At 39.3% G+C, this 16902-nt stretch overlaps 1 protein-coding gene across 1 annotated transcript in view; it reads right to left on the minus strand.

Moving 5' to 3' along the window:
• SLC39A9 (solute carrier family 39 member 9) overlaps positions 1-16902 on the minus strand; it is a 40492-nt gene that overhangs the window by 16368 nt on the left and 7222 nt on the right. Inside the window, exons 2-3 of the mRNA XM_074997179.1 lie at positions 12544-12652; positions 522-713 (exon numbers count right to left, since the gene is read on the minus strand). Of these exons, the coding sequence (XP_074853280.1) occupies positions 522-713; positions 12544-12652 (301 nt within the window). The remainder of the gene's footprint in view (positions 1-521; positions 714-12543; positions 12653-16902) is intronic.

The raw sequence follows: 16902 nt of genomic DNA on the forward strand, positions 1-16902 counted from the left end.
GTGCTTTGGGGCCTATGTGAAGTCCACTGAAGTCAACAGGGTTGCAATGGTCAACCCACGTAGATCATAATGAAGGATTGGGGTCTTTCTCCCATTAAAATTTACAGCCTGAACTAAGCCAATATTTTGTTACTTGAAACGTTTAATACAAGTCAAGCCAACAGATTGCTAATGAAGGTAAAGCTGTTTCTGACACTGCTTAAAGCCTTAACATACGATGCTTCTCATCTATTATTTTCTAAATAGATTTTCTCTGTCAGCACAGCACACTGTACGTTTTAACATTATGAAGCAAACATTCACATTAAACTGGCTTCCAGCATTGGCAGTAACTCTGCTTTATTATTCCAACAACAGAATATCTAGCTAAACAAAGCCTATATTCTGGCTGGGGAACCTGGGCATTTCTGTATTAAAAATACATAATAATCGCCTTCTGAAAAATACAGCTTATTAATTCATTCTGTTTGCTAAACTGGTTCTAAGGCAAACGTAAGTCTGGCGGGAGAGGCTTTACTTACCATCTGTAGAGTGCACATGGGAGCTGCCTATCTGGTCCACCAAAAGCATGAAGACAAAACCAAGGACAAGGGAAACACCAATGTAAGCGTGCAATTTTGAATGGTCATGGCTGTGCTCGTGCTCGGCTGTTATTTCTGCTGCTTTCTCAGATTCAATTACATTTTGAGTTTCACTGGCCTGATGGTGCTTCCCTAAAGCAGATAAACAGGTTGATTAGGAGTGAGGATCCCAAAGGTGATGTTCTAATATTTTCTACTCCTTCACTGAAAGCTTTTTTCATATCTGCTCTTAACAATATAAAGAAATAAAAAAATTGATTTAGAATTTTTTGTTTTATTTTAATGTCCTAATTGTATCCCACTTGGGGGACTGACACTAGCAGAATTTGTGTGTTTGCTCATCCCTGTCCTTAATATCTGAGTGGAAGAAGAGGAGGAGTGAATCTTCAATAAGCAAGAAAGCTCCACATTACATAAGTGCAACATTCAAATGCAATTATTAGAACTGCTGTGTTAAAGGAACAATAAACAGGTGAAAGAAATGTCTGTGTAACATCCCATAAAACATTTATAGTATTTGTTCACAAGCAGTGTTAATTACCGTAATTTGAAAAAGAAAAGCCTTTACAATGCGATTAACCTAACTAAACTCCAGGTACCAGTCCCCTCTGAGGCAGGAATTAGCTCAATTACTCCCAGAGCTGACCTGACATCAGTGATTACTTACGTATAAGCAAAGTAATTTAAGATTAGACAAAATTGATGGCACTGTCCTGTTAGTTAAGTTTTAGGTTTTGCATTTACAAATATTTTAGAAAAGCCATACATGAGCAGAAAAGCTGCCTGTATTTTATGCAAATTTCAAAAGGTGACAGTTTTTTGGGGACCATGAAAGGGATAGAGATACACAACATTGAGCTGGGGCATGAGAACCAGAAAGGGATATTAAAGATAAGCAAAACAAAACCTCACCAGTCTTATTTCATTCTGCAGCATTTATAAATAATGGGGTTTACACAGGGCTCAGAGGCTGCAATAGCAGAAATACAGGAGCTAAGTTAAACTCCCATTATTGTAAAGTATTTCAGAGTTCATTGATAGTGAGGGTATGTCTACATTGATCGGGGGTCAGCACACCGTAATCAATTTTCCTGGAATTAATTTTGCCACGTGTGTGAAGAGGTGGCTAAATCCAACTCTCCAGGCTCAGCTGTCGAGTCTGTTACTCCACGCTGCCATGTGGACTAAGGGATGTCAGCACAAGCCCGAAGAGGCCCTATCTATACCAGGGAAGAAAGTCAATCCTCATACATTGATTCTAGCTACGCAAATGGTGTGGCTAAAAATGCGTATCTGGGATCGACTTTGATCCCTAGTCACGATCAGGCGTGAAAAACACCACTCACCACACTGACTTTCAGAATGCTGAGAAAAGCAGGTGTGGCACTTCTTGGATGTTTGCTGTGCTAAAGCATTAGCTCTCACATGTGCTTTGGTAAGCATAGGCTCAGATCTCAGGAAGTATCAGTTCTCTTGATGCACGCTCCGGACTTCCACAGATGTACATATGCAGCTTTTGCTGAAATCTGACACACACACTACTTCAAAGTAGCACCCTTGACCCTCCACACATTCACCACTGTTGTATAATTATTATAAGCTTTCTACAAAGTACACCTTGATAGGTAACATTTTAAAGTCATGATCTGTTGAGCATTAACATTCTGTTGGACTGTATGTACTATCACTGTATGTGAAGTTGTGAAGCACTAAAATATGTATTACTAAAATATGTTTTGAGATTGGGAAATGCTCACAGATGCTCTTTCAGTTGCAACAAAGGCCCAACCAGTAATGCTGATGATTCATAAAAGAGAATCCTTTCCCCCAGCAGAAAACCCAGAGACTTCACAGAGGGAGCATGTATGTAATGAAAACAGCTTAACCAATGGGGACTACCTGGTCCCCACACAACAGGACAGATCTTTCTAGCAAGCCAGAAGAGCGTATAAAAGAGGGGAACTGACATTATCATTTGGTTTCTCTCCTGCGTTCTCAGACTCAACACCTGGAGTGATATCTGGAGGACAAAATCTTTGAACTGAGGAAAGGTGGTCCCACCCTGGAAATGGAGTTCCGTCTGTGTATTGAGGATGTGTAACCTACTGCTACTATCTGTCAGGGTGAAACACTGCTTGATTCAAATCCTGCTCAGTTTGTAGAACTTTAAACTGCAAATTTATTTTTATTTCTTAAATAAATCAAGCTACAAACCTCTGGTAGTGGTTATTCTTATGCCTACATCCATAGGCAGGGACATACCCAACTGTGTTACAAGAATGATCTTCCCACCATTCCTAACCCATCAGTAGGGAGACTCCAGCCAGTTCCCCTCTGATCTCTATGCCCGCCAATTAAAATTACCTAAGCTCTACCTTTCAAGTTTCTGACCAGTGCAAAATGACAGAATTCTGGGGTGCAATGCTGGGGAGCTGAGAGGAACTACTGATAGGTCACAAGTGGTGGGAAGATTATTCATGTAACACCGTTGGGTATGTCCCTGCCTATGGATGTATATGCATAAGAATAGACCCTACCAGCTTGATTTCAGCATCACAGTATGAGAGGCAACCCTGACTGGTGGACGTGATGGGCTCAGCAGTCCCACAGTCTATGTTCCATCCCCGGGGCCTTATCTTCATATCTGAAGTTACAATATGGCCCAAAATATGGAAATCAGACTTTAACAAGACATGCATTTAACCATATTGAAAAGCACCACATCTATTCTTCAAAAGTAAACTGTTACAGTTTCTCAGTAATATGATCACAGTCATCTCAGCTGCCCTCTTGTCGCTGAAGTGGTAGGAAAAAATAATAATGGAAGCATGGTGGCTAGTTTGAGCAGACTTCTGTGGGGAGGTTCAGAAGTTTTGGATTCGATCCTGACTACAAAAGGTCCTACAGCATGTCCTTAACCTCTTGCGCATCAGCTAACTCATCTATAAAACAGTACTGTGTTGTTTCGTAGTGGAGGTCATTGAATCTCGAAAAGTACTTGAGAGATATCAAAACAGGTCTTACCAAATCAGTGACTGAGTCAGAAGCTCTGAGATGTATTTCCAAATGCCAGCCCCATTCGAATTTCTACATAGAACTTGATGCCTCCATTGCAAATTAGGGATACTATTTTGAATGTGTTTACTAGTTTTAGTTAGTATTTGTGAAGCACTTCAAGATTCTCATGAGAAACAGTGCAAGAGAAATGCTAAGTACGGTATTGTGCTGGATCTAATCCTTCTCTCTTTTAATATAGTACTGTAGTACTATAATAAGTTTGTAAGGTTTTTTAACCAGAGGCCAAAATTAATATATATTCAAAAGGGCGACTCCATATTTTCAGGAAAACTTTTAAGGGGAATTTGTTTTAAAATGAGTTTAAATGAAGCATTTTGCAATGCTTCAATGTCATACAAAATATGTGCATGTTGACTTTAAACAAGGATGTGTCTGTGGTACAAAAGACATTCTAGAGCCTCCTGGAAAACCAGTTAGCTGTGGATGATGAAATAACTTTTGGCTTTTTTGGGGGTTCAAAGGCTTGAGTCTTACTGAATATTGTTTTTTGTTACGAATACTTAATTAAATACTAATAGCCTCTTGAGGACAGCAGCAACTGTTAGACACATCTGGGACAACCCTAGCAAAATATAATGATGTCTCACTGCTACTCTTATTATGAATTAAATGGACCTCCCATTAAAGCACTTCATGGGGAGGGAGTGGAACACTTCTACCCTGCGTACAGATTGGTTAATTTGCAACTAGAAGGGACAGTGTACAGTTTATTGCTGTTTTTTTCCATTCTTCCTACATCTCCTGTTAGTCCCTTTGCACTGCTTAGGCATTACACTCTTTTGTGTGTCTCCCGAACTTGTCTTTGTGCCTTCTTTTATGCTGTCCCCTAAACTTGGAACTGTAATCTTGATTTTGCATGCCACTAAAACACCTTCTCTTCTCTCAATCCTCTTTAAGAGCACTTTTTCCTAGAAGGCCTCCAAACCACAACCCAAAATCAAAACTTAAACCTGTTTTAAGGGGAAACAGACTTTCTGGTTTTTATACAATTGCACAAGGTAGCAAAGTTTTGTGTTGAAACACAAACAGGAAAGTTCACTGATCAAACAAACTTTCCACTGGTATTTGAAAAGATATAATGGAAAACATTATTTGCTTTGGTTTTGCAAGCTTTTTACTTTTTTTTTTTAAATGAAAGCTTCACTTGAGACAAATATAACCTGACAGCAACTCATTAAAAAAGCCTTTGGTATGAACAAAACAAACAACTGGAATAAAGAAGAAAAGAGAAGACATCTCTTTCTTAATCTAGCACTTCAATAAGTTTAGATAGAAGACAAAACAAATTAAGTCTGCTAGACAACACGTAGAAATTAGCAGAAATAGGGATATTAACTAGATTGGATTGTTTGGTCACAGCCCTGAAGTTTCTCTCTCAATAGCAAAATGGACTCGGCTTTGAGACATTCAACAAGCTTTGAAGAACTTTTCTCTCCAGATGGTGAATGGGTCTGCTATCGCTATTATTCAACATAAACAGATCACTTAGCTGAAAAGAAGAGAAAGCAATTAGGGCTGTCAATTAATGAGAGTTAACGCGTGCAATTAAACGAGTTAAAAAATTAACGTGCGTTAGTCTGAGACCTTAACAAGTGTTGACTGACAGCTCTATTTTAAAGCATGTATGCTGGTGGGGCTCCTAGCCCCAGACGGCTCCCAGGTTCCCCCTGACCCAGACAGGTCCCTGCAGCTGTGGGACTGCTGTAGAGTGCCCCTTTCCCTGGCCAGGACCAGCCCCACCGCCAGGGGACCCCCCCGACATGTTCAGTTTGCCAGTTTCCTATTTACTGGGCTTTCAACACAGCAATGGAGAGAAAAATATAAAGCAAAAAAAAAAAAAAAGGTAAACTATGGGAACCTAAGGGATGGTGTTAACACCCTTTAGTTTTCTGGTTTATTTCTAATAAACTCTAAGATGACTGATGCTGAGGTTTCTTTTAAAACTGTCTCAAATTCTTGGAAACTAAACCACAAAATTCCGCCTCATTGTAACTAAGCCTCATTTTATGATGGTCATGTTGGATTTGGCATGCAAGTGTACAATCTTGTATCCTAAATTCTGGCACAAGTGCTATTATGCATATAAAATGCCGCACTTAGAGGAGCTGTGGAGGCTTAGATAAATACAGACTACACAGATATGACACACTTGTTTTGCACAAAGATGAACTCATTAGATTTACCAGCTTTAGGCCAAGTGATATTACTGCCATCAGTACAGCCAAGGATGAGTATCCATTTAAGATACTTCCAGACAAAAGTAAAGTCTTGATCAAGTGTTTCTCTAGTTTTTCAATGAAAACACAAGGATGACAAGATAAGACTCAAGGAGAATGTGGTTACTTTCAGATAGCACACAGTAAAACTTGCTGTACTAAAAAAACATGGCTATGGACTCATTACTAAAAACAAGATGCATCCTGATGTGTTGCCTGCTCATTCTTCAGCCCTTGAGATCAAAGACGAAAAGTTACTTACACACTATTTTAACCATGCACTGACTTGTTCCATATTATTCACTGGTATTTGATATTATTTGTGGGCATATTATCTAATTATACAGTTTTTAATCCATGTCAGTCCAAATGTTTGGGTTAAATAATAAGGCTATGTCTATACTAGACATAGCACTCGACAACTGATACGTAGTTTTAGCTAGGCAATTGGCATAGCTAACAATCAACTTGCTAGCGGTCAACTGCTTTTTCTGGCTACATGGGGGAAAGCTGACAGGGGCATTTCTCCCGTTGACCTTCCTTAATCCTCACCGCTTGTGAGGAGTTCTGGGGTCAACTTTGATCCTGGGAAGTGCAGTTTCACACATGCGCAAAACAAAACCATGGAAGATCAACCCTGCGCAGGTCAACCTTCCACAGTAGTGTGGCTGTAGGCTAACTCACCTTTTACAATCAGACACAAAAAGATAGTGCGAAGAGCTCTCTATTTAAAAGAATCCTCAACAGGCTAGAATAGTGTCATTGAAAGAGCTTTGAAACTTCTTCAGAAATTGGAGTGGAGCAACTTATTGGAACAACTTTTTTTCCTTTGAATTTTTGCAAAGACTTATGCTAACATCTGCTGCAGTGCACTTTAGTTTCACCTGTTTAGGTCATCATCTATTCCTCTCCTCTTCTTCCACCTTTTCTGCCTTCTTTCCCCGCTTCTTTCCCCCCTCTCTTCCTCTCCACCTCCCTTCACTGCCCTTAATTCTTTGTTTGGTATTTTAGAAAAGGTTTCCTGAAAGAATACATTCTATTAAGCTAGGTCTGTCAAATGGTTTTTTAAATAATCACAATTAACACTGAAATTTAAGTGTTATGATTTAATCTCGCTGTTAAACAATAACAGATACAAACTTAGAATTATAAATATTTTAAATATTTATACATTTTTAAATAGACTGACTTCAAATACACAGAAGACAAAGTATACAGTGTGCAATTGATATTTCTGATTACAAATAGCTGCACTGTAAAAAAATCTCCAAGTCAAAGCATGAAGGAGTATACTAATATTTTGCTTATATAACATTGCAACACTGGTTAACATAGTGCCATTCAAATGGTTGCTTATTCTCACTCTCAAGGGACACTGTAAATAAGAAATGGGTTGGATTATGTCCCATAGATGTAAATAAAAAATCAGTGACAGACTGAACAAGAACTAAGACAAGCAGGCTCTAAAGTTTTACATTGTTTTGGCTTTGAGTAGTTAACAGAAAAAAATGTCTACATTTGTAAATTGTCCTTTCATGCAAAAGAGACTGATCTACATGTACCATGTGACTTAAAATAAACTTGTTTATCTTTTTACACTGCAAATATTTGCAATAAAAATAGCGAGCCAATGTCTGTACATATGTTGTACATTAAATCAATATGTGAAAATGTAGAAATACATACGAAAATGTTTATAATATCTTTAAATTGGTATTCTGTTCTTGTTTTACAGTGCAATTAAATCTGCTTAATTGCAACTTTCTTTTAATCTAATTAATTTATTTTACATTAATCACTTGAGTTAACTCATTGACAGCCTTACAGTTTTAAAAAAATACAATCACTAACAAAATTCCAAGAGAACAATATGGGCCAATGTTTCATTTTTTCATATTAAAGTTTATTTTCTGTATTTCTTTCCTTTAGCTCTACAAATAGTAATTATTTTTACAGGCTGGTTTCCTTTTATATTTTTCTTAATAAAAAATAAAATGAAAAATATATTCAGAAGTGTTACACTGCCAATCAATGTTTTGTTATATATTTAGCCCATATCAGTTTGTGGACATGGACCCTCTCAAAAATATACGTGAACTACAATGTACAAATGTATACACCTTTAACAATGCAGAACACACAACATTCCCTGTTCTCTTCACAAGATGAGCAAATCAACTCCACTGCCACAGAAATTGAGATCTTTTAAAGAGAAAACCAATTTTGTTTTAAGATGGGTTTAAAAAGTTTGAAGTTTTAATATATATTCTGTTTCTTGCTCAGGATCACAGACTTTATGAAGATAAAAGCTTCATAGTTCATCTTTACTTAATAAAGTCTACAGGCTTTGTAGGTAATAGTTCTGTGGATTTGAGGGGAATGCTCATAGCCATTAGTCACTCTGCAGATGCACAACAAAAGAGTATGCTTGGGGATACCAGCCATCTCTAGCCATGTTACAACTACCCCAGTTGGGCCTTTCTAGTGATGTATCACGATGATGGGCAATCACTCATTGATGACTATGATCATCTTCCATGGGAACTGTGAATCCTCAGGTGGCTGATAAGGCCTACCCTTGAACCACAAGTTCTATTACAGGGAGGACAGATGTTGCCAGGTACAGAAGGAGGCTGTTGATCATGACTGAAAGCCAGTTTCTCCTTCCTCCTGTGCCTCTTTGTCTGCCAAGCTGACGATAAGTTCAAAGTGCAGCGGACCACCACGCAGAACTTCTCTCCATTTTGAGCGATTCTGGGTGAGTGACTCTAAGGATCAATGTCAATAACGCACACAATTATCCTTCACCATATCCTTAACACTTCCATTGTCCTCGCACATTATCCTTCTTTCAGCTGAGAGAACAGGGTATGTTTTGGGAGGCGATGATCTGGCATCTGGACAATGTGACCAGTCCAGGGGAGTTGTTGACAGATGATCATTGTCTCAATACTGGTGGCCTTTGGCTCTTTCAGAACACTAATGTTGGTGTGCCTATCTTACCATATGACCTTCAAGATCTCCCAAAGGTAGCATTGGTGATGCCTCTCAAGGACTTTCAAGGGCTGTCTATCGGTTATCCATGGTTCAGATCTATACAACGTTGGGAGAATAACAGCTTCCTAAACAAGAAGCTTGGTGCCTCTTTCAGTGTCCCAATCTTCAAAAAAACCTCATGCCATAAACAAGCAAAGGCTGCACTGGCACAGCTCAGACAGTGTTGGATTTCTATATCAATAGCCACCATGGATGAGAGAACTTGCAAAACAAAGGAAATGGTCAACATTCTTCAGTACCTCTCCATTAATTTTAATGAACGTAGTGTGTAGCTTGATGCTCTCTCTCAGAATGAGCAAAAACTGCGTTATCAGCATACTGAAGTTCCATGAGAGATGTAGTGGAAATCTTACTCTTGGCTTTCAGTCTGCTAAGTCTGAACAGCATTCCATCAATTCTATAAATGATTTCAATGACAGCAATCAGATGCAGAACAGCAGCAATAAAAAGCACAAACATGGTTGGGGAAATGATGCAGCCCTGTTTGACTCCTGTTTGGACTTTGAAAGAGTCAATGTGGGAGCCAGTACTGCTCAGAACAATCACTTTTGTGTAGTTGTGAAGCAACGTTAGGAAACCGATATATTTATCAGGACATCCAGTCTTCAATAGTAGAGTCCAGACGGCACGGTAACTCACTGAATCAAAGGCTTCAATTAGATCAACAAAAGCCATGTAAAGTGGTAAATTTTGCTCCTGACACTCTTTTGTAGCTGTCCTCCTGCGAAGACCACACCCTCAGTTCTGTGACATGGTTGGAAACTACTTGATGACTTTAAAACTTTTGACGGGGTACAAAGTGAGGTGCAAGGATTCATGCTGGGATGTTGCCTGCAATGGCAAGGAGAGAGATACCACAATAATTCCCATGGTCTGCTCTATCCCCTTTCTTGGAGAGAGTGACCATCAGGGTGTCCCTCATTTCCCTGGGTATCTCCTCCTTTATCCAGATTTTAAGGATGAAGCAGGTAAAGCTGCTGAATTAGCTCTGGTCCATCCTCCCTAAAGATTTCAGTGGGGATCCCATTCAGACTGCTGCCTTGTTGTTCTTCATCTGCTTAATGGCACTGTGTACCTCATGCAAATTGGGAGGGTTGCCATGTTCATCCCTAGGAGGTTGTTCGGGCATTTGCTCAAGGACTCTGTCTGCAATCATGGAGTTATGATTTAAAAGGTCTTAATATGTTCTTTCTAGCAAAAATTGATGGCTTTGCTGTCCTTCAGAAATTTGGTTCCATCCTTAGTGAGAAGGGCATTCATGCCATGATGAGCTGGCCCACAGACTGCCTTAATGACACTGTGATGTACCAGCTCACAGCATGGACCACACTACTGAAAAGAGAATTCCTATAAAACATTATGCCTAAAAAACAATTCTATTTTTAAATACTGGAGAGAAAACACCTGACCCATTGGAACCTGGAGCAGCACATCTTTTCTTTACTCTTTTCTCCTAACAGGAACGTCTTAAAAATAGCAGTAACAGGCACACATTCCATAAAAACAATTTTGGGAGTGGGTTAAACTAATAAACCCCTCCAAGGCCTGCATGGGCAGGTTACTAGTTGCACTTTTATGGCAGTTGATATAAGGCTACTGATCTGGTGCCTATGCAAGGTTGTACCAATAGCACATTAATAGACAGCCCAAAGTGATACATTGCTATAATAATCAGTTTTTGTATTACCATAGAGAGAAAAACAGGCATCAGTAATTTGTGTGTCAATAACAGAAACATACAGTCTCTCCCATACACAAATCAGCTTCAAACTTAAATGAACACAGTTGTTTATGTGAAAGTAGAATCAAATACATTTAGAATGAATCCCAAAAAATGTTCTCAGCTGACTTTTTAGACTTCATTTACAACGAGTGAAGGAAGAAGAGTCAGCTCATGTTCTTATGCTTAATTCTGAATGTGTCACTTTAAGTGGATCCTTTATAACAATATTCATGGGTGAGTTTAAATGGGTGAAATACTCTGAAGTTTAATTTTTCATGTATAATACAAATCTGTTAGGGATGGTGCTTGGTCCTGCCCAGAGGACAGGGGACTGAAGGTCATCAGACCTCTCGAGGTCCATTCCAGTTCTATGACATTATATATCTCCACATATTAAGTTATTGTTCCTTGACTTATTAGTTCTAGTTCAATTCCACTTGCCTTACAAAGGCAGACAATGCATTAAGGTTGAATTTGTAACCTGCGATATATTGAAGGGACCTAAATTCTTCACTGAAATAATTAATCTGAAAAAAAAAACCCTCTCTCAATGTAAGAAATTCAGTTTAAGGCATCTATAATATATACTGTAAGTTCCCCAGGTATGTATGTTACTTCATTATGGATGGACAATATGCATAGATCATTGTGTAAATAGGAAGTGACAATTTTTCAAATGCATCTTACTTACTTGAAAGTTGAATGGATCTGATCAGCTCATTGAACGTGTCAAACATGGACAATAAACCAACCCAAATTTAACAAAAAAGTATGAATGCGCCCAATAATGCTGTGTACTGCTAGCCATAACAAAAAATGTGTTGCCCACTTAGGATTAAAATAAAACAGATGACAAACCCCTCAACTAAAGGGAAGCAGAATGGGCTGATACAGTTAACATAAAGGTTGGACAGTACATGAACACATGTATAAACAGTTTTATATGATTGCAAGGTTCAATGTTTATTAAAACTTAATACTTTTTAAATTACATCAAAATCACTATACAGGCCTAAAATACACAGAACAAGACTACAAAATAGATTAAAATAAGTGCAAATACTAAAAAACAAACAAATATGCTCCTCCAAAGCATGTAAAGGACATCAAGAAAAATAAAAAAAACCAAACTTACTATGGTGATATATAGCAGTGGTTCCTACCCATTGATACATAGCAGGAGTGCTTTTACTTCAAACATGTTTGAAAAGTCAAGTTTCCTTTCAACCATCTTGATATTTCTTTGTACTAGAGCCCAGAGTTGCTGCTGCCCACCACTGATTGAATTACTAATCTTCAATCTACTCAAAAACTTTTTGTCAAATAATTCTAAAAGCACCTCAAACGCCAATGAAATTAGAATGCACTTGAATGAGATAGGATAGGCATCACTGATATAAATAAGAGATTGTATGAGCGGCAGTTATCCAGAACTTTGGGGCTTCATAACCAACCTCTATGTCTCTCTAGGACACGTACTATCACTTACCAAAAATCACTTGGCTCAAACAGTTTTGCTAATTAACGTTAAAAGTCCAAAATTGCCATAGATTTTTCTGTTTTTAGCCATCAGAATGCAGCTGAGCTTGGAAAATACTTCAGCTATAAGCAAGTAGACTTCTTTTCCAAGATAAAATATAGAAAGATCTATAAAACATCACTGATAGTGATTGCAATAACTTAATGGGAATTAAACCACAGAAAGCAGCAGTTAATAAACACAAATTAAATCTCTTTGAAACGCAACTCCCTTGATGTCCATTGTTTGATGTTTCATCAAGAAATTAATTTTACTTATTCTCAGAGTATATAACTTTCTAAATGTGCCTTTCCCACTTATCAGCTGTCTTGCACAAGAATGTATATGAGGCTGGGGTTTTTTCCTCACCCTCTAAAATGTCTTCATAAAGTGCATGTACTCCTTCAGGCACAATTACCGCCAAAGCAGTTCCACAGAGAAGCCCAGCACCCAGAACTGTCACCAGCTTTAACCTTTCCTGCAAACAAGCATAAAACAATTAAGATTCTTTAGTAATGAACAAAAAACCTCCATTCTCCCCACAAAAACCAGGAACTTTTAACATATGGGATCAATATTTTTGCTCATGAGTGTTGAAAGACCGATAGCATGAAAAATTACCACTCCTGATCCACAGAACAAGGTAGGATGGATGCAGTGCAGGTTTTCCTTGCAATGTTTTAGAGGGTAATTTAATCCAGTGTTAAAATGAGATCTACCATTCACAGACTCACTAAGGCTATGTCTATACTAGACATAGTTGACCAATGATATGCAATTTTAGCCATGCCAATTACTAACTGCACACCAATTTCTTATCTGTCCACATGGCAAAAGAGCAACAGGAGCATTTCTCCCATCAACCTTCCTTATTCCTCACCTCTTGCAAGGAGTACAGAAGTCATCTTCAACCCCTGGGACGATCATTTCACATATGTGCTAAATGAAACCATGGAAGATCAACCCTCAGCAGGGCGATCTTTCACTGTATTGTGGCTCTAGCCTGAGATTTTTCTGTACATGCTGCCAAAAGCTATTTAAACATACACTACTTCATGCTGAAGTAAACTTACTTCATGCAAACTTACTCAACAACTAAGTTCTTCATAAGGTTTGTTACTTGGAATTACAAAATAGAGTGGATAGAAAATATTTTTAAAATTATAATTGGATTTTATTTAAATACACTCATCCCTCGTTAAATGAGTACTTTACTTATGAGTACTCACTAACACGAGGGACACATATACTTACCTTTGTTCACGGGCCGAGTGAACTTCTGCTAATATAAGCCTAAACCCCCGCCGCCCCAAACCACCACAGACTTAACATCCCCACCACAGACCCAACCCACTGCAGCCTTAACCTCCCCTGGCCCCCCACTAGCCCTCCAGACCCAACCCACTGCAGCCTTAACCTCCCCCCGGCCCACCACCGGACCTGCAGACCCAACCCACTGCAGCCTTAACCCCCACGCCGGCCCCACAGAACACAAACCATTGCAGCCTTAACCCCATGCCAGCCCCACGGAACCCAAACCATCGCAGCCTTAACCCCATGCCAGCCCCACGGAACCCAAACCATCACAGCCTTAACCCCATGCCAGCCCCACGGAACTCAAACCATCACAGCCTTAACCCCGACGGTCCCACACACCCAACCCACTGCAGCTTTAACCCCCCCGCTAGCCCTGCAGAACCCAAACCACAGCAGCCAGAGCCCCCCAGTCCACACCACAGACCCAACCTGCTCCAGCCTGAACTCCCTATCCCCCCACCCCACCCCACCCATCCGCCTGCCTGCTCCACGGACCCAACCCGCTACCAGGTTTTAACACTCCCTCCCACTCATGGCCCCAAACTGCCCCCAGCCTTTAACCCTCCCCAGCCCCCAAACCCAAGGTTCACTTACCTTTCAAAAGCAGTGCCCCATGCTGCCACTCCTTCACTGAGTTAGGAGCACTAGGAACCAATCAGAGACTTTTACGTGTATTTTAAATGGTAATTTAGTGTCCCTCATAAGTTTTCACCTATGAGCAGAAAATTGAGAACCAACTGTGCTCCTGTTGGGAGGGATGCGTGTACATTTTCTGTGTCCCCACTCGGGCACTCTGAGTGCAGAAAGTGGAGGCACACAAAAACTGAAAACACCTTGCCTATACCCAGGCTTTACTTTAAAACTTCCCAAGGTCACAGATCCGCTGGAGGGTATGCTGCCACCACTCAGGTACAACAAAACCCCCTTAACCGAGGAAGACACACCCAGGAATATCTTTCCATGGAGGTATCCCCAAGTGCTTCACCCTCCCCCCATAGAGAGCTTACAACAAAGAACTGTAATTTACTAGCTGGCCTTCTAGCCCACAGACTCATGTCAGGACATGGGTATCAGATGAACTGCTTACAAACAGTAATTTATTCACAAAACTAGAGAAAATAAATCATGGGGTTGCACGCAGAGAAAATATTTCCCTGGGATTCAGCTTAACAGTTACAGGGGGAAAATATCAAGTTAAAGCAACCAAAAAAACAGCAGCAAACAAAGCAACAAGAAAACAGAGATAGCCAGGCCAACCAAATTCAAAATAACCATAATCTAATCTCATCTAACATACATCTCTGTGTCTGATTTTGAGACAGACAGGATATTTATGGGATTCATTTCAATTGCCTGGGAGACATCCTTCTCCCTCTGTCCTCCCTCTGCCTGCCCAATAGACAAAAGACCTCTTAAACTGCTATTGTTCTCAGTTCAAAAAAGTCACTCCACTCCCATTGGCTCATCTAGGCTCAAGTTACCTCAGGAAGAATTTAACTCGTTCCCTGCACTCATTCATGACAAAAACGAAAACCTATCTAAAATTACATTTGAAATTATGATAGGTGATATTAAGGTCTAATTTTACTGTCACCTACTAGAAAAATTTATTTTAGATACAAAAAACATTAAAAAATACATTTTTGCTGCTGAAATATTAAAGAAGTCAAACCGCTGAACTGGTTGAAGTCACAGGTTAAGCACCTGGAACGAGTCTGTGGAGTGTTTTATTATCTTTTGATGGAACTAGCCTCTTCTGCAGGTGCAGAGGGAACATCTTCTTCCTTTCAGTTCACTCATTTAGTTCAGTTCAACAGCTAATTCATTCAATTCTAACGATTCAATTGAGAGTTGAAAAGCAGGAAAGCTTCTGAATAAAAATGAGGGGCAGAGGATGAGAGCTACTGGTTCTAAAATCTTGAAAGATCTGATGTATTAACAGGAGTGTTGCGAGCAAGACACAAGAAGTCATTCTTCTGCTCTACTCAGTGCTCATTAGGCCTCAATTGGAGTAGTGTGTCCAATCCTGGGCACCACATTTCAACAAAGATGTAGAAAAATTGGAGAAGGTCCAGAGAAGAGCAACAAGAATGATTAAAAGGTCTAGAGAATAAGAGCTATGAGGGAAGACTGAAAGAACTGGGCTTGTTTAGTTTTGCAAAGAGAAGATTTAGAGGGGACATGATAGCGGTTTTCAAGTACCTCACAGAAGGTTACAAGGAGGAGAGAGAAAAATTGTTCTCCTTGGCCTCTGAGGCTAGAACAAGGAGCAATGAGCTTACACTGCAGCAAGGGACGTTTAGAATAGACATTAGGAAAAACTTCCTAACTGTCAAGGTGGTTAAACACTGGGATAAGTTACCTAGGAAGGTGGTGGAATCTCTGTTGCTGGAGATATTTAAGAGCAGATTAGACAGACACCTATCAGGGATGATCTAGACGGTGTTTGGTCCTGCCAAAAGGGCAGGGAACTGGACTCAATGACCTCTTGAGGTCCCTCCCAGTTCTAGTGTTCCATGATTCTATGACCAAAAATAATCAGTTCAATTTATTAACTACAGATACTTTTGATTACTAAATCAGTACTTCTAAATGCAAAACACTTATAAATTTTCTTCCTTTATATTCATTTACAGTAGTCTTATTTAATGAAAACAAAATTAAAATGTTTTTCATGCATTTTTACCCGAAGTCTAATTTCCTTCCAAATGTAAACTGGCACAAATCAAAAGTAAATAATTAATCTAGTAAAGAAGAAATGTAACATTCATTATTTTCTAACATAATATAAAATTTTTAAATCTGAATAAGTATATGTTAAGCCATATAACTCATAAAATAAGTGTGCAGAAATATACTATATGCTCCAGGTCAGCAAGTGAGAGGACCACATTTAACGCATGGGTTATATTTAGTTACAAATTAACATGTTTTCATGGTTACCAACCAATGAGAATCAACCTTTCTTTAGGAAAACCATAAAAGTGCAAATACAAAGCAAGATTAAAACTCATTATTTAGATTAAGATTTCCTGCTTGTTAGTTTACAACATGATTAAAAGCAATGACTGATATCAATCTACCCACTCAAACACATGATGGGTTAAAATTTGCCAATTATGTACAATTCTCTCTGGCCCACAAAGTGAGGTTTGAAAAATACAGTAAGGTCCCAACATTTGAGAACTTAATGTTCATATATTCAATTATTTGCAAGCGGCAGCTTGAGGCCGCCACTTCCCCAGGGCAGGGCACCCTGGCAGCCGCCATTTCCCCAGGGCTCTGAGCCCCCCTTGTATTCGCAAAAATCAACATTTGCGAGGGTTCTGAACATTGAATCCTCACGAATGTTGAGTCCCTACTGTATAGTACATTCCCCCAAGATAGCAGTAAGACTAATATATTACTATC

Source organism: Carettochelys insculpta, chromosome 6, assembly GCF_033958435.1.
Source record: "Carettochelys insculpta isolate YL-2023 chromosome 6, ASM3395843v1, whole genome shotgun sequence".
NCBI classification, from domain to species: domain Eukaryota; kingdom Metazoa; phylum Chordata; order Testudines; family Carettochelyidae; genus Carettochelys; species Carettochelys insculpta.